This window comes from Podarcis gaigeae, assembly GCF_964106915.1.
Source record: "Podarcis gaigeae genome assembly, chromosome: 5".
NCBI lineage: Eukaryota > Metazoa > Chordata > Lepidosauria > Squamata > Lacertidae > Podarcis > Podarcis gaigeae.
The window spans coordinates 38508916-38528118 of NC_139681.1; the positions used below are offsets into that span (position 1 = coordinate 38508916).

Consider the following 19203-nt stretch of genomic DNA (forward strand, 5'->3'; position numbering starts at 1 on the left):
CGCTTCATCCAGATGTAATAAAATTTTATTATTTGAGGCTTTGTAGTAAGCATTGCTTTTATGTCATAGTTACAAACTCAGAGGTATCTCCATAAGACATCTCCATAAGACAAGTTTCTCTCTCTCTCTGTGTGTGTGTGTGTGTGTGTGTGTGAGAGAGAGAGAGAGAGAGAGAGAGAGAGAGCGCGAACAAGTGCATTTGTCCATAGCATCCCAAGCAATTTCTATTGGTTAATCAGACCCTGACCGAGTATTGATAGATGTTCTTCATGGTCTAAAGCAAGCCCTTGGTGCATGTGTATAATGGAGACACTGTCTAAATACAATGGGCACCTGCATTAGCCAAGATCTAGGCAAGGGCAGCGATATCAAAGCGGGGCTACTTTAGGTGAGCCTATGGAGTATGGGATTGATTTTCCACACAGACCACCTCTGAGTTTCAAATATAGTCTGCCACATGGAATAAGGTGTTTGGATTCAAGAAAATCAATTCTACACCCTTATGGTTCATGGTTTGGTTCCAAGGAAAAAAAATCACATCAAGGATTCTCTAATTATTCCAATGGGTTTTCACATACACATAGATGTCACTGCTATTATGCTACCAGAACTCACCTCTTTAGCAAAGAACTCAATCTTTGAAGAATTGTCCACTACACTGTGGTTTGTTCAGCACCAGGTTAAAAAGCTGGCTTTTTCAGTAAGCTGTTGGTCAGTGTTTTGTTTTGTTTTGTTTTTTTGCTTGCCTGGCTTCTGACTGCAACCTGAATATTGTAAACTATTTGGAATTTTATTCTGCTGCTACATTTTCTGATATATCACTTGGTCAAGGAATAATGATCAGCTGTCATATTTATGATACAGTTGCATGGTCCACTTCAGCTTGTGAGACAAAAGGAAAAACTGAATTTGCTGTAGCAAGCTGCAGTATCACATCTAGAATATTACGGTACCTCCATGCAAAGCTGCCATTCAGCAGTTCAGAATGACAAAATGAGTATTAGCCTAAAACATGAACATCTGCTGCACATAATCTATGAATCACTTTGCATGGTTTTAAAGGCAGAAAGCAGTTTACACATTTCTTAAAGAAAATAGCCACCACACTGCATGTGTGAATTTGTTAAGTCATAATGCTATACCTTAAACCAACAGAAAGCCTTGCCCATATTGTTTTGTCTGCTAAGACTTCCCTATGATACAAAAACCAGGAATGTTGCAGAGGACACTAGGTGATGCTTCACATTCAGTTCACATGGCATTCTGGTAACTGGCCAGGTCTATCATCCTATGTAAACTGAGACTGCATTGTGTAATACGTCCAAAACTCTCCTGTGGTTGCACCTTGCAGGGAAAGGTTTGGGAACAGTCCATAAGCTGCCTTTTAGCCAACTTCTACCAGTTGTCTCGCTGGACATTTCACTGATGCATAATGGTGAAATCAGGTAGCAGCTAGAACGCCGAAAGTCAATTAACAATTCCAAAAGGTTTCTCTATCAGATGAGAGAGTGCTCATGGAATCACATCTTGGTATATTGGCTACTTCCTTTTTCTATATCATCTAATCGCATACAGCAGCAAGACACTTCCTAGGGTAAATGGCACTGTCACAGAGTACCAAGCTCAAAATGTTGACCCAGGAGGGGCGAAGCTGAAGGGAATGGGTGGTAAGATCATAAATCACAGCTGGCACAGTGATTCGTGGAATGTGCCAATGGCACAGCTTGTGAAAGAAATGTCAGAAAGAAAGCAGATTCAGCACATTCTAGAGAGAGTATGAGGGTGTGGGTGTGGGTGTGGGTGTGTGTAGCACATCCGTTAAGCAAGGCTGCCTGGGTTTTAGTTGAATTTTTCAGGGAACAGCTCAAGTTTACAAATGTTGAATCACCTATTTTGAACTTCTGGAAGTGAACTTAGACCTTCTTTTTAATACCTTAAGTAATGAGTCAGTAATACTTGTATGAGTGACCTGAAACAATGACATTTCCTACCAAGCAAAGAGTCCGGCTGAATTTGAAGCAAGAGCATATTTTACTTGTGAAGTTAGGTCCTACCATCCTCACTCCTCATTACTATTTTTTCCTTTAAAATAGTATCAAAGCACTTGCTTTAATATAGCCAGATACAGCTGACTGACTTATCTTACTAAATATGTTCCAGTATTAAAGTCATGGTTTTACTTTCTCCTTCCAGTACAGTATAATCTGTAGACCCAAGGTTACATTTTTCTACAATAACATAAATATTATAAGGTTGGAAGGAACTCAAAGCCATTATGTAATGGTTCCTACCACACAAGATATTCTGTAACAGAAGCATCGCAACAGATGCCGAGCCACTATGTTATGAAAAACAAAAAACCCACAATGATCTCTTAGTTGTTTAATATGTCAAACAGGAAATGTGTGTTGGGGGGGGGGGTTACAAACTGAGCAAATTTAATATAGCTTTATAAAATAGATTAAGGACATTTTAGTATATGAGAAGCAAAGAGTTGGTTTTACTGCAACTCATGGCAGCCAAAAATGGAAATGTCCACTTGTTGGCTTAAAATCTTTTTTTTAAATTAGTTTTTATTACAGATTTTATTTTGTGTTACAAAACAAACAAGTAACAAGAGAAAAATACAATGGGGGGTGAGAGAGAGGGGGGCAGGGCATTGTGTGCTTACAATTTTGAAGAACTGAGCTTCCCTATTCCATTTGTTCCACTGCTGAATTAGTATAATATATTTATAAACTTTTTAAATGTTAAGACCTCTCAGTTGGTTCTTTTAGAGTTCTGTTGAAAAGAAACTCACCAGAATAGTTTCTGAAAGACAAATGCTAACAAATTTAAAATGAATGGCCAATAAAACTCTCTTTTTTCAGTTGCTTAAGTTTCAAGTGATTTACAGATTGATCCTAAGACTTTCTCTTTTAGGAATTAAATACTATCAGAAGACATGGCCTACAACTGCAAAAATTAGAACCTATAATGTTTTGACTGCAGTTCAGAGGAAAAAAGAACACATATTAGTGTAAATGTTGATAAGGATTTTAAATGGTTACAAATCTATTACGTTACTCTCTCTTATTCCAATGAAATAAACTACTAGGCTTCTAGAAGGTATCCAACCAATGTTTTGAACTTCAGATGAAGGGTGGCATACAAATTTAATAAACAAACAACTCTTGAACCATTGCTTGAATAAACAGAAAGATCTCATTGATCCCCAGTTTCCACATTTATTTATTACAGTAATGCACATATAATGGATATTTACATCCTCCCGCTAAACAAGAATGACTGTCTCATAACTTTTAGCTCAGAATCTCATACTTACATTCACACTGTATGACATCTAAATTAAACTGCTGAATGGCTCCCATGCTAATTTGTTTTAAATCATTATCCAACAGCATCTGCATCAGGGAAGTTGACAGATGCTGGCAAGCTGACATACAAGCAGTCTGCGCCACTTTTCCCTATTAAAAAAAAAGGCAAGAAGTTGTAAGAATAGGTAAATATGTTTTGTCAGAATGGTCATTTTCTCCCACATTTACAAAGCCCAAGAACAAACAGACAGTAAATGCTACATCTTCCTGTTGTACAGTATTTTTTTTTCAAATTCTGTTTACGAATAGTAGCTTTATTTAGAATAGTATTTTCAAATGACAATGTTAATATGTAAACACACAACTGAAACCAACAAGTTATATACATTCAGCAACATACATCATAAAACAGGTTTACAGAAAACACTTGCCTTAACACTATTAAAATGGATTTCCTGGAATGCTACACATTTCAAGCTTGACAATTCAAATATTCCCCTCTCTATCTATGCACCTATACATCTGGGAGAACGATAATTCTAAAAATAATTAATCTATGAAGTCATATGCAGCCCTCTGCTGTTCAAGTATACATACATGTTTCATGGTAAACATTTCTGCTCCAATAATTATAGCATAAATGTCAGTGCCAGTGATGGAAAAGGCAGGTTAAACACGCCAACACAACAGCTTATACACATTTCCAGAGAAGCAAGTCTCATTGATTTTAATGGAAATTACGTATTTCTAAATAAGTGGCTGGATCAAAGCACAGGTATGAATTCTAATCTAATCAGAAGGAATAGTTAAAGAATGTTAACAAAAGTTACTGCTAACATTTTAGGGCTCCTCCTCATTTCTAAATTAAATACGTTGGAAAATATAAGAATTTGCTTTAATAGTTTGGTAATTTGTGAGTTTAAATACTAGTATCTTCAACGGTGTAATCCCGTGCATGTTTACTCAGAAGTAACTCCCCTGGGTTCAATCAGGTTTACTCTTAGGTAAGAATCACTGGGTTGCATCTTAAGACTGCAATCCTATACATCTGGAAGTACACCCTATTGAATGCAATAGGATTTACTTTTCTGGAAACACGCACAGAATTGTGCTATATAATAAGAATGATGCCATTCCTAAATGAAGCATTAAATTGCATTATATGTCCAGGTTCGTGTTTAACGCTAGGCCATACTGAAGGTAACGTCAGTAAGCCAAGAACAAACCATTGCATTTTTTCCCACTAACAAACCACAGTAATAGGGGCATAGTTCACATGTAATGCTAATCATGGTTTATTAACAAAGACTTACTTAAACCATGGTTTGATGTTACATGCAAACCAGGCCTATATCTTGTTGCATACCAAACATACTGATTCAAAAGGAGAAAAATAGAAGATAAAGTAAGTTTCTTTGGTTACTATAGGCAGGTTAAGCTGTTCATTATAGATTTGAACTATGACTTAAAGTTTAAAGTTATTTGGGGCACATAACCTACTTAGTATCTGTATGTGTTCAGCTACCTTTAGAACCAAACAGACAGAAAAAGACTCAATTTTGAAAATTCTCCTATTTTTGGTTTGTATTTATTATTACTGGATACTAAAGTATATGTTCTGTTCATGGTCCATGACACATCCTCTTTAGTGGACATTTAAAAACTGAAAGCTTTTATGAAACTAACATTTGGCAGGTACAAACCAAGTATCAACAGAAAAAGAAATAAATGAACACACACCGGAACATGCTTGAAATGTCTGAAACCCAGCAGTGACCAGACTGGGGGACATGCAGTTCTAATTCCCCAAATGGAACAATATCAATATGAATGGGGGGAAAGGAGAGAATTGGGGCGGGGAGAAGGAAAGAAGAATCAATGGGCTTAATTCAATTATGATGTAGCTGATTTAAGATACTTGATGGAAATAACATTTTGATTTAATGGAGCAACTGCATTTTGATTTAATGCAGCACCCTATCAAATCAGCTCCATGTCCTATTTTACATAATTTTTTTGATGCCACTGTAATGTAGTAACAGTAAGCATATTAGTGAAGTTATCAAAAAACATAACATCCAATTAAATCCAAAATGCAATTATATTATGGACTATATTGTTATACAAATACTCCATTTCACATTTCTCACCAAACCTATGCATTCAGTTGTTTAAAATTGGTTACAATAGTACTGGAGCACAAGGTAATGGTTACAATACACAGCATGATAATTTGTGTGGCTTTTTAAGAGTTAGGTTTCATACAGATACATTAAATGTTTGTTATAATGGTAGACAAATGCTAACCCCCTAAAATGAATTTTTAAAATTGCTTTCAACTATGCACTCGGACTACAGGCTTATTGCTCTCATGGCACGGTCAAAAAAAAAGCAGAAGAGGGAAAAGGAACATGTTATAACCATTTGAGATCATGTAGGTTTTCATTTTGGACCAAGATAAAGAAGCCAAGTCTAAACATTTGAACTTTTAACTGTAAGTCAGAGGTACCTCAATCTGTTTTATACTGCTCAGTTTACCAGTAACTTTTAAATTGTTGTAAGTATACAGGTCTTCCAAATTAAAAATGCACAAAACTGGCAAATGAGGGTGGGTTAAAAGGAGCTATTTGTTCAAATTCATCTTGAGCAAGTGAGCTCATGTCTCTAGACTTAACAGGGCAGTTTGAAGCATCTTTTGTTACCCAACGCTTTCAATTTCTTACATGTAAGAAACTATAACATCATTGCACTGATTCTGAATGAATGTTCATCATTGGCCTTAAAAATCATCCTTAATCATCAGCATTGGATCCCTGTTTGATGCTCTTACATCCATTATGTATATTTAACTTGGGGGGGGGGGGGAGGTTTTATTTTGGTTCCTTACAATTACTACTACCCAACAACTACTAACACCTTTGTCTTTTTTCATCAATTACAGCTATCCATATTTTGTATACCATCACGGCAAAGTTCAAGAAATAAGTATTCTCTTACATTAAAAAAGAAACCACCAATAACACCTGCTAGAAGATAGGACACCTTCAGCTTACCCACCCGTCACATTTGCTGAAATACAAGTTTGGGAGAAAAAGAAAACCCTTAGACAAACGTCTTAGATTTCAAAGGAACTTGTAAAAGAGAATCTGCTGACATGTTAAATCCTTTCTGTAGTATCCGAAAGCTTTTCTCTTAAGAACAATTGCTGTAAAGAGACATTTGGCTCCTAGGAAATTCCCAAAGGGTCAGCCATATGCATCCTTCTTGCATGGCACCTTCACGGTGCTGCTTTCTAGACTCATAGCTAGCTGTCTCAAAAGCAGCTTTCATCATTCAGTAGTGTGTCAGTCAATATGATTTATGGACTGCATTCAACAAAGTCAAAGCATATAGGATGAGAAATATGACTACAATCTGCTAATTTGTTTTGTATTGAGCCACTTAAGAGTCAAAGACCTGATGTCAGACTGAGACCGGCAACACAATTAACCAGCCGGTGACAGATTCATCCATCCTCCCTGCCAGGCTATGCCAATCAAGGACAGCATGAGACGACATTTGGAAGAATCAGTAAGAAACTCCATTCTCTAAGTAGCCTATGTGGGCTTTTGATTGACAGTTTTTGAATATAGCTTGTGGAGCGCCACCACCCTTTATCCAATAGCTCCTCGCTGCAAGCTGTGAAATAAGGCTTTTACTGCCAATCAAGGGAACAATAAAACACAATCCACAATCCCCCAAGCAAACAGGGAACAACAAGACTTGTCTGTTACATCTGAAAGTCTAGCTTCATAATTAGTTTAACAATATTAAATCACACATTAAGCAGAAGCTTTCTTTTCAATGTATCAAATCTAAAGGGTAACTCACATATTTAAGAATGCTAAATCAAGTATTCTCCTGATAGCAAGAATTGAATCTTCCTGTTGATCTAATAGCAGCACTAAATTACCCCTTCTCATAAAAATATCAGAAACAACAACAATAATCATAATAATAGATGTATTTACAACTGTGTCTCTTAAAAAACTGATTTAAAAGGCATGCTGGGAATATTTGCAATTTCTATAACACAGAAGCAATTGATTAAGATGGTCAAACTAACGTCCACATGGCAATAGCTGCTAAGAAAGTAATTAGGATGCTTTATACGAGAACATCATAGGCAAATATGCTAGCAGCTTTTTAGGATCATGGTACATGATTGTGATCTTAAAACAAAGGTCTGAATTCTGTGATAATGGTTTCTGAATATATGTTATGAACATAAAGGCTCTTGGAAAGGCTTAGTTATCAGACAAATTTTAACCATTTTCATTCCACCAACATCTAATTTTGCCAGTGATTTTTTATATATAATTGTTGAGGGGAAAACAGCATATCCCACATTTTTTTCAGAATATTAAAAGTCTGTTTTAGACCACACAAGAATTGGATTACGTTAACTCAGTTGTTCACCTCATTTGTGTTACCTCTACCATTGCTAACAGTTAAATTAAAGCATTTGCAAATGTTTTTTTCTGAGGAAACTCCAAGGTGAAAGCAAACACATAACAGCAAAATCCTTAGCAGAGCCAGGGGAAGCCAAATGGCTCTGGAAAGATAAGGCCAATTAGCTCTTAGCAAATCAAGGTGACTGTAAAAACAAAATAAAAAAATTCCTTCCAGTAGCACCTTAAAGACCAACTAAGTTAGTTCTAGGTATGAGCTTTCGTGTGCATGCACACTTCTTCAGATACCAAAAGATATATCTGAAGAAGTGTGCATGCACACGAAAGCTCATACCTAGAACTAACTTAGTTGGTCTTTAAGGTGCTACTGGAAGGAATTTTTTTATTTTGTTTTGACTATGGCAGACCAACACGGCTTACCTATCTGTAAAAGGTGGCTGTAAGTTTTACTTGAGAAAATGGATAAGGCTGCTAGGAAATCAGTTGAAGATCAGTTTCTAACTCCAGCATATTGACTTCCTCTGCAATGCTGGGCAAACCACCCAATTTCTTTTTTCTTAGTGGAGAAATTATAAACAAACAATCTAATAATACTTTCACATTCTTCATTGTTAGAAGTATTTGCAGATCTCCCCATCTGAAACCCCATAGAGCCACTGCAAGTCAATGTAGTTCTGAGCTAGGTGGACCAGTGGCTTGATGCAGTACAAAGCAATTCCCTATGTTCATAACTATCACCAGTACAGCTGGAAGGTGGTTGTAAGTAAGCTTGGACTTCTTCCATACATTAATCCTGTTGCATGTGATCATGGGGCCTGTAGTTCGTGACAGCTTATGCTATAACGCCTTTCTGTAGTCTATAAGGTAAAAGATGACTCGTTTTCATTGCAACAGAGTAACATGACTAAGTCACTGGAAAATTTGCATCCCTTCAGTGCCTCTATCTGCTGTTTTAGAGATGGGTCTCAATATCCAGGAAACACATTAGTGTCAGAGGGCATTTTTCCAGTTGTCCTCTCTAAGCAAGTTAGGACACACACTGCATTCTTTCTACATGTTTAAAATGTACAGAAATTAAAACAGGGGCAGGGATTGGGGAGGAATAGATTTGCATGAGCAACTGAATAAAATTTGAATCAAACAACAGAAGCAACAACTTAGAAACACACTTTTTCAACTAGATTGAAGATCATGAATGGTAAGAATTATCAATACGTGACTGAAGGATAAATATTCCGCTGAGCTGGATATAAGGTTTCAAACTATACTCCACATACCAATATGCTATTTTACAGAGAGACAACCAAATGCAGCTTTGCAACATGCTTTAATGGTGAATATGCATTGAAATAAAATACATGTGTATGCTTCAGACAAGTGAAGCTTTATGATGTATAACTGGGATCTGCTCATGTTATAGTTTTCATGCATGAAGCAGCCCTGACCAGCAAATGAAATATTGTGTTATCTAGAGATAACTGGAGAAGGCATGGCTGCCATATGGTAGCCATTTGGGGGACTGCTTTGCACTTAGGACATCAGATTTCCTTATGGCTGCCATCATGACTGTCAGCCAGAATTACCTTTCATGTTATCAATACTTTCATGAGCTTTTTACCCCGGCATTATCTGCAAAAATATCTTTAAGCATTTTTATTGTCCTCTAAATTTGTCTTCAGAAAGTCAGATGTCCCAGTGGAATGAGTTGATCCCTTGCAACTATTTATGCTTATAGCACAACACGCGTGGAACTAACATGATCATCATATCTCGTTTGTTGCATACTTTTTCTACCGAAGTGTTGATGCAAAATCATTTTAAAGTAGGGACAGTGTCCTGTGGGTAAATGAGTAGAACACAATTCTGCATCAGCCTTTTAAAAAAATAATAAAGGACAAAGCTTTCCAATCGCTAGCAAATCTGAAAGTAGCAGTTATTCATTATAATGCAAATATTTATGTTGGACCAAAGTAAACTACTCAAAATGAGTCGGTGACCTGAAAATAATTGGGGCATGAATCTTTTAAAGCAATCCATCATCTTTTAAGAAATACATTTGGGTGCAGACATTCTCCTCACTTCAAAAAGTATGTTTTTGAAAGAGACTGTCTAAAACTTTCACCAGCTCTTTATTCTCAGCCACTATCTAGCCATTTTAACCTTATTTCGTATGCACATCCCCATAGCTGCATTCTGACACCTGACCCTCCCATCCAAGAGGTCTTATGGTCTCCTTTGAATGATCTCATTTCAGATGCAACACATGCCCTATCATGTTTCTATGAGGCTTTAAAAGGTTCCTTCTGCCTTGATGTCCAAAAACCAAGGTTAGTCTTCAACTTGGATTCTGCATGCAACTACACAATTTAGTATAGAGTCAGATCGGTATAAATAGAGGGGTTTTAAATAAAGTCACTCAGAATTGAAGCAATAAGCCTGCAGGCAGTTCATAGTTTAAATTTTCCATGTGCATGCTTTTTCTTCAGCTTGCATCTACTTACCGACATAGCTGCATGGTCATTGTTGTTATTCTGAGAAGGAAACCAGTAAGGCAATCAAAACAAAACAAAAAATAAAAATGCACTGTCAACATTAAATTGTATTTGGTAGCAGTCAGAGGGGGTAGGGGAGGGCTCTTGAGAAAATAGACTTTCTTTCCTGAAGATGGGAATGGTTCGAAATTATTATTTGAGATTGATCTGCCATGGTTCAGCCAAATTAGTCTTCTGTTTGCAGCTGTAAGAGCCAAATAGACACAATTTTTAAGTGATATTCTGAAAGTGTGATGAATTAATACACAGCACAGTGCTAGAAGCCAGAGAAATAAAATATCCTGCATAAGCAGTATTTTCTGGCAGACAGGCTGGGTAGATTTCGTTTCAAGTGCTATTTGAAGAGCTTTGGGAACGTATAATTTCAAAACTCCTTGGATTAATCCAAATCTCTGCAGATGGTCTACTACTGTGTACTGGGGCTTCTGGGATGCCCCTTTATAGCAGCAGCAGATCCCTGTAACACCCCTTGCCCCGGCAAAATGTTGTTCTCCAAGATCAGTGCTTCTCCAGAGCAGCATCCCTTGAGTCATGAGAAGCCACTGACAGAAGGAAGCATCAACCCTTGTCTGTGTGAATGGAGAAGTGCTTTCAGCTCACACATGGGGGAAATGTTACATCGCAGCCATCATCAATCTGTTATTTTGCTGCTTTGCTAAAAATATGTGTATGGAATAGTAACAGACAGTGTTTAAAAATAAATACATCCATCCGTTAAATGGATCAGAAATGTAAAAAGGCTTGTTTTCAGTACAAATACAAAAAAAACCTGCCCTAAAAAACAACAACAATGCTGTTGCTATCAAGTGGCAACACAGACAAATATAATACAAAGACACTTTTAGGGAAACGAAGCTAAAGAAACATATCTAGCAACCAAATGACACCACAGTAGCTACAAGCAATAAGGAGAATTGTGCAGATATCTCATAGTAAAGACAAGATAGCTTTATTGTGGGCTGCAGATGTACTTTATAGTTAAACGCTATGAGGCTGGAGTCAGAGTTGTGCTCAGTGGTGTTCCACTCATTCTGGAGGAAGAAGATCGGGAGACAAACTTCACCTAGTCTTCCTTTCCTTTGCAGCCTCCAGAGCAGTGTGAGAGGTGGAATAGGGAGCCTCAATAGGAAGGAGGGGTCAGCAAAGATCACCTGCCTAGGTGCCTCAGGCAGGAAATCTCCACTCCAGGCACTCATGTGCCCAGAGAAACCTCTCCTGGTGTGCATGGAATCCACTCCCTTGACCAAAATTAGCCTCAAAAGAAGCAATAAGTTGATGTCTACTTCATTGCAGTGGATCTGTGTGTAGTGCCAACCACAGTTTCTCCAGTTTCCAAAAAAGTCAGTGGCTCCTATTCTACTCTACTGGATCTCAGTGCCTTCCATATATGGAAAGAGCATTTCCATCCATAGACTAGCTAAACCGGATCAAATCCATTCATTGTATGCGAAAAGGTGCTAAGATTTTAAGAAACTGACCAAGCTACACACTTAGGACTAAAAGGCTTTCACAGGCAAGTGTAAAACACACACACCTTACATTGCTGCCTCTACATTAGTGTCTGTTTTAGATGTTTTCATCCCTGAAGTCAAAAGTAAATAAGTGACACTTGCTTGAAAAATGATATTATAGAAATTCTGGAGAAAGACTCCTCTGGAATCTGTTGTCCAATGAGACCATGCCAGGTCACTTCATGGTTATGCTTCTGGTCGTGTTTTATAGTATAGATGTAGCCAGGCACAAGTCAAAGAGCATGGCTGCATAATATATTGTGTTCACTAAGGACACTACAAACTCACAACTACTACAACCCTACAGAAGTGACATATATACGGAGAGATTTCCCCTACAGCCTTGTGACCTAGGAACTTACAATCTGATCCTAGAAACACACTTGCTTCAAGTGTCAATGGACATAGTATTTAATAGTTTAAGATACATTTCCCTACTGAATAAGTGGGGAACGTCCACACCATGGGCTAAATTAGGCCTGCCAGGCCTCTCAATTTGGCCTGCAAGTCCATTTCCCCCATGCCAAGCCTACCTGTCACTCACGTGACGGCATATGATGTCAGGTGCAGGACAGTAAAGGAACAATTGGGAATCTTAGAAAATACTCCCAAATTGTTCCTTCACAAGAGCAGCTTACATTCACAGCTGTTGAAAATTGGCATTAAATGCAAACCCAGGCTGCTTTTAGCATAAATTAGACACACCGAGAAGCTACCAATTGGAGCCTATTGGACCAACAAAGTTTGGCCACTCCTGCACTAAAACAAAGCCACCTTTATCTCTCTGATAACCTTCTTGATAACAACCTACGAATCCCACTTTCCAGATTAGGAGGCAATGGGTACTTGCAGACCCTGGACAGTCACAGGTGGACTAGATGGACCAATTATCTGATTCAGCTAGAGCAACATCATATGGTCACTCCATCTCTCAGCAATAAAAGAAGCTTTCCCCCTACCTGCAACTACCTGGGAAGTGCAGAGCATGGTGTGGATGCTGTCTACAAACTTGGCTTCTATCAGCATCTCTGCAGGAGGGTGTTTTTGTTTGCTTGCTTTTTGGCGGGGAGGAAAAGGTTTTTTCTAAGGAAACTTCACCCCACCCCCATCAACTCCCAAACAAAAACTTTTCAAGAGATATAGATTTGCCCTCACCCCTCTGTACACACACAGCTGCTTCAGGTGTAAAACTCGCCCGGCACCTAAGTCTTTTCAGTGCCAGATGAAGGCCTTTTTGTTTTTACAGGCATTTTAAGATCTTTCTTTTTGTGCTCTGGAGCACTAATGTATGTTTTCCTGCTATAGGTTTCCATTTATTTATTTATTTGTTTGTTTGTTTGTTTGTTTGTTTGTTTGTTTGGTTTCCTAATGCAGTTGATTTCTCACTGTATGATTTTTAGAGCTTTCCCTGTTTTCATGGATTCGAACTTCTATCGGTAGCCACCAGAAGACATTGTTCATTGGGCAGTATACAAATGATGTTGTAAGTAAAATTTCCTTTACTTACCAACCAAATGTCAAGACCTTCACCTAAGGCTTCTCATTGATCTAGTCAGCCAAGCCTTTCCATGAATTGAAATCCTGCTTCTCTTGGAACCAAGTCTCGCTACCCCCATCTTTTCAAGAAGGCAACCCTCCTTCATACCTTCAGCATGGTATGCCAGTCCAGAATACATCTGGAAACTCCCTGCAAATTGAAAATCAGCACAGCAGGCAAAGGCCTGGAACAGAACTGTGAATCCTCATGAGCTAGCTTTCTTAACACAGGAAAGATTCATCAGCAATGTGATGTAAAGTGACTGTCTATAATCTTGCTGCAAGTGAAGATCCAGGCAAGGCCTGCCAAATAATTCTCAGAAGGAACTGTCCAGCATCCATCTCCTCCTTCTCAACTACCCTTGTTGCTCTCAATCCCTACTAAAGTGCATTCAGCTACAACCTGATATTTGACATACTGACTTCTCTTCCATTGCACAACATCTGCAGGCTAGCCATGGTTGAATATGTGTCAGTAAACATCTGGAGAAAGCCAGCTTGTGGGAAATTCTTAGTACAAACATGGCCATGGTGAATCACATTGGTTAAATGTATCAAGTCTAGTCTCTGTCACTTGCCAATGCAGCCAAACACAAGCCACTGAGGAAATCTAACATGTGTGCACTGTGCCAGAGCATAGCACAGAATTATAGATTTCGAATGAATCTCAGAGGTTTTCCAGCTTAAATTCTTTGATTCTGTACCGTCTAGATATAGTGTAAAACACTCTCACACAAAACAAGAAAACAAGTTGTACAGTATGGGATGGATCGCAGAGACCATAATTTTTATTCTTGAAGCACTCCTGTAATATACGGAGTCCATTGCTTTCAATGAAATAAAATTTAAGTAGAACTCAAGCAGGTTAACTTATATTTATTTTCATAAATATAACCAGCCAATTAATAAGCAGCCAAAATAACAACTAGAACATAAAAAAGACGATGACCACATACTTGAAGCAAAGGAATATTTGACTTGATAACAACAGTTTATATACTTCTTATAATTTAGGGGGAAGAAACTCAAAGTGGTTTTCAACATAGTTTAAAACTTTAAAAAAAAAATCTTAGTCTGGATACAATTTAAAAAACAAAACAAAATAAAAGATTCAGAGAAAAAGTTTAGAATCTTCTATGTAAAACCTGTGTTGCGGTGTTACAGTCATTTTACACCATGTTTCCCAAAAGCTCTGTAAACACTAAACACTTTCCTGTTGTAGCAAGGTAGGCAATGGAAGAACAAAATGTAGAAAACGTTATTGTGTGCAAACGTCCATTTTTAAAAGAACTTAATTGTGCAGTAGCTAGTTCACCTGCAAAACCATTCACAATATGGGAGATTGTGCTGGTTTTATGCTATCCTATACAGTAGTTTATTTCATTTGTATATACCGTTGGACACCACCTTGATACTTTATATGAGGAAGCAGCAGATTAATATTTTTATAAACAAAACAACTCATCTCACAGCAAGTTATTATAAACCTCAAATCGACAGATTTATAGAAAAGCAGTCAATGTTTATGAACTTCTGGAATGAGAATTTTCATAACATGCAGTGTTTTCCCCCAATGCTGTAAGGAATTACTATTGGTTCTCTTATCTTCTAGCAATTATATGTGAATAAGCATTGGTTTACGGTGCATTTAAAAATGAATTTCTTTAAAAGAAGAAAACAAGAACCAAGCTTTATTTCACCACTGTTGTGGATTCAAATGAAATATAGCAAGTTTGCAGTTTCATTGTTAGCTGTGGCAGAGAATAATGTTGGCACTGGCACCATGATTAACATTAGCCAGGGCTCTTTAAAAAAAGAGGAGGAGAAGCAAAAAAGAAGAAGGCAGGACTGGAATCTCATTTGCTAATTCCGGATAAAGCAAATTTTGGTTAGCTCCAATGCAGATGAAACACTACAGCATGGTTAATTCTAGCAAGGGAAAGGAGGGAGTAGACCAACTTCTGCTTAGAATATCACAGTGGCCCTGCTAAGATGGAAACAAACCACAACAAGACTAGGGTTTGCACTTTCCCTGTAAACTTTCCCTGTGCTTAATTATGATTAATTGCAAATAGAAAGCAGAAACTTCTGGTACTCTCCAGCGGCCAGACCAGAGAAGGGCTTGGGTGGGGAATGCATAATGCTGAGACTAAGCAAGACCCAATCCTGCAATGCTGAACTCTTTTTTCAAGAGTTCAGCCCATTTCTGAACTGGGTCTATCTGTGATCGAAGCAAGTTTGATACAGGTCCCAGGACTGTTGTTTCTTCCACCACGTGTGTCATTCGCACCCTTAGACTGTATTACAAATAAAACCTGCAATGACATGCAATTTGTATACTTACAGGCAAGTGAGTGAAAACCTGAAAGGTGCTCCTCAAGAAATTAATAAGATCCATTAAATAGCCACTGGCTCTCCCATCTGGCTCACTCATTGTCCAATCATAGTCAGCAAGCTGGATGAATTCATCAATCTTTTGGTTAAGTTTGGTATAAATTTCTCCTTCAGCAGCATGTCTTGCATCCTGGGGAGTGGGGAACAACACAAGTATGTTGAAGTTTTAGTATCCTAGAGATTCTTCAAATGCAGCAAATGAGGGTCAAGAAGGTGAGGGAGTCAATCGTTGTTATTGTAATTCAGATCTATCTATATAAGGAGCCCATGTCTAAACCACTGTTTTATTTTTCTGTTCACAGCATAGAGACATGCTATCCCTCTGCTGTGAAGAGACAAAATCAAACAGGCAACTCAAGGAACAACAAACGTTACAAAAACGTGCCTTCGTTTCATATATAAATGATACATTAATACATATTACTAATATAGAGAGACTGGTTTCGGGTTTTTCTTCTGACACACTTCCCCTCTCAGCCTACTTGCTCTCAGCCAGGACTCTGCACATGCACCTTGGCTCTCACACCCAGGGCCCAAACAAACACATGGTTTGTGAGGAAAGTGCCTTTGCAGTCCGATTTTCCCTGGGCATCTAGATAGCTACTGCGGGAATAGGATGCTGTATTAGGGCAGCCTAATCCAGCAGGGCTCTGCTTATGTTTAATTTGATTAAACTGAAAAACTGACGGTAATTGTTTCACTTTTTAATGTTTTGGAATGATAAACTGCAAGTAATACACAACTGTATACTCTTATTGGTAAGGATGCAGTTTAGACTAAATCTGGATTGCTATAGTTATTTATGTAGAGCATCTAGACACGTCACTAATATTCTTTTTAAAAAAGACACTGGAAACCAATAAATTTGAAATCTATGAACCTTCTGCTGTAAGAAGTCACAGAACACCATAAGGTGTATCATTTAAAAAACAACAACGGAATGGCAAAAGAGAAATCCAAGTTTTTTTAAAAAAAATATTAAGACTGATACAATTTGCCTCCAGGAGATGCAGTTAACAAGAGCAGAGCATGCCAAACGGCAGGATAGCTAGGCTGATGAGATGTGTTCAGCTTTTGATAAGAAGGTACACAAGGATTAATAAAAAAAGGATTTTCCATCACAAGTGAAGCGTATGCATTGGTGTGATTCTCTGGGGTAAAAATAATACGTTTTTAGTAATATAGAGAGCAGGAGGTGGGGGGAAGAATCTACAAAGAGGTATGCCTTTATAACCTGGCTGGGCTTTGTTTGCAATTAATTTTGGATTTTTGTTTTGTTTTGTTTTGTTCCAGGAGCTTAGATACTGCAAATGACAGTCACAGCATGGTCCCACAGACAATTAGATAATGTGCATATAGCTTGATATAGAGGCCCTTCATTAATACTTTTACTTAATCCCAGAGTGAAAATAGAAAGAAAGAAAAGGTTAAGCCAAAGCACAGATGACAGGCTAGTACATTCCTTTCTTGAGTATACATAAGATGCAGCATACACATAGGCAGCAAACTGTGAACTCTCACAGAACATAATAACGAGGGGACAAACATTTTTATCTGACACAGGAACAAAAACAGCTGTTGCTACAACTGGTTTCACATGGAATATCCATTAAAACTTTCACTAAAACTGTCTTTGCATTCCAGAGTTCCACTCAACCAACTTCTAGACCGTGGTAGTCAACCTTTTTATACCTAACACCCACTAATGAATCTTTCTTGATGGTAAAATTTCCTTACCGCCCACCAGTGCTGCAGTAACATGTGCCCTGTTCCTATGACCTGTTGGGCTTCCTAGTCCTAATGTCAATGTAAATACGGCACATGGGAAACCATAATGAATTTGTCTGAGCAAAAGACTGAAAACTGATGACTGTCAGGAGGATGGGAAGGGAGAGCCAAAGACTCTCTTCTCTTTCGTCTACCTTCTCTCTGCATCAAACCCTAAAAACCAGGATCCATGGGAGGGAAGACTAGCTCTGAGATCTTTTCAGCCACAAAGGGGTAACCCCTCCATCCATGAACAAAACTTTTCTCAACGATCATAGAAAATAAGAGTCCATTAGCTTCTTGAAAGCAGTCTCACCTGACAGCTCCTTGCATCCTCTGAAGAGAAGAAGGCAGTGCCTGCTTCCTTTCGGCAGGCACAATTTTACCAATTCTGCCCTGCACCTGCCACCACTCTAATTGTGGGCCCAGGTCTAGTAATGTTGAGTCCTGTGCTGCTGGATTCCCTGATGGCCCAAAGGAAGTTTGCCATGTGTATCTTTTTCTATTTGGGGGTGGATGAGACACATAGCTGCAGAGACAGCCACTATTTTTATGCGTGGCAGATTCCCAGTAAGAAACAGTTATAATAAATATTTGTATTAAGCAGATACAGCAATCAGTAGGATTCTGAGGATTTCTCCAGTGCCCTGCTAAGCAAAGGCTGGATGGCTGTCTGTCATGTATGACGATCTAGTTGCAGGGGGGTTGGACTAGATGGTCCTTGAAGTTCCTTCCAACCCTGAAGTTCTATGATTCTGTTATATATATGAAAATAAGATTCGGTTTGGAAGTTCATAAAATGTGGTTCCATATTTCAACAAAACCAACCCATGGGATCAAAGCTACAATGCAGCAAATCCTCTAGGAAGATAATGCACCCATGGAAAATGTCATCTTTGCCATTTGCCCTGGTTATAAAATTCATAACAGTGCAACTCCTCAAATTAAGTGTTCCCAAGGCTGAAAATTGAGGAGCATGGTATTAATTCCTTTGAGCATGCCTTTATCCTTCTTATGTCCTCCATTAACCTTGACAACAGAGATTAACATTGGAATTTGATAGGTTTATTTTAAGATTTAGTTACAAAATTAAAAGTACCGAGGACAGAACTAGCCTCAGTAGGAATAATCCTGTTTAGTTTGTTGGTCTGTGAAATCCTGTCGCATTTGGGTGTATACACAATAAGGCAATTATTTGAAATGGAAGATATAGCTGTCATGGAACCAACCAATGCCTTTTTTTTAACTTATTTTACAAAATGCAACAAATTTATAGGACTAAATGAATCAACTTTGAACCTATGCTACGCTTTACATTAAAGGTAAAGGTAAAGGTACCCCTGCCCGTTCGGGCCACTCTTGCCAGACTCTAGGATTGTGCGCTCATCTCACTCTATAGGCAGACACTTCCGGGTCATGTGGCCAGCGTGACAAGCTGCATCTGGCGAGCCAGTGCAGCACGCGGAACGCCGTTTACCTTCCCGCTGGTAAGCAGTCCCTATTTATCTACTTGCACCTGGAGGTGCTTTCGAACTGCTAGGTTGCCAGGCGCTGGGACCGAACGATGGGAGCGCACCCCGCCGCGGGGATTCGAACCGCCGACCATGCAATCGGCAAGTCCTAGGCGCTGAGGTTTTACCCACAGCGCCACCCGCGTCCCTATGCTTTACATTAC

The 19203-nt window shown here is 38.5% G+C and overlaps 1 protein-coding gene across 8 annotated transcripts in view; it reads right to left on the minus strand.

Annotated features, from left to right (window-relative positions):
• The window catches only part of EXOC6 (exocyst complex component 6), a 98939-nt gene that overhangs the window by 37478 nt on the left and 42258 nt on the right, over positions 1-19203 (minus strand). For 5 of the 8 annotated variants that reach the window (XM_083740874.1, XM_083740870.1, XM_083740873.1 and 2 more), the window contains exons 18-20: positions 15712-15891; positions 10270-10299; positions 3326-3467 (exon numbers count right to left, since the gene is read on the minus strand). In XM_083740874.1, coding sequence (XP_083597000.1) covers positions 3326-3467; positions 10270-10299; positions 15712-15891 — 352 coding nt within the window. Of the gene's footprint in view, positions 1-3325; positions 3468-6362; positions 6387-10269; positions 10300-15711; positions 15892-19203 lie in introns of those variants that run through there. The other 3 variants (XM_083740876.1, XM_083740875.1, XM_083740877.1) reach the window with 2 other exon arrangements.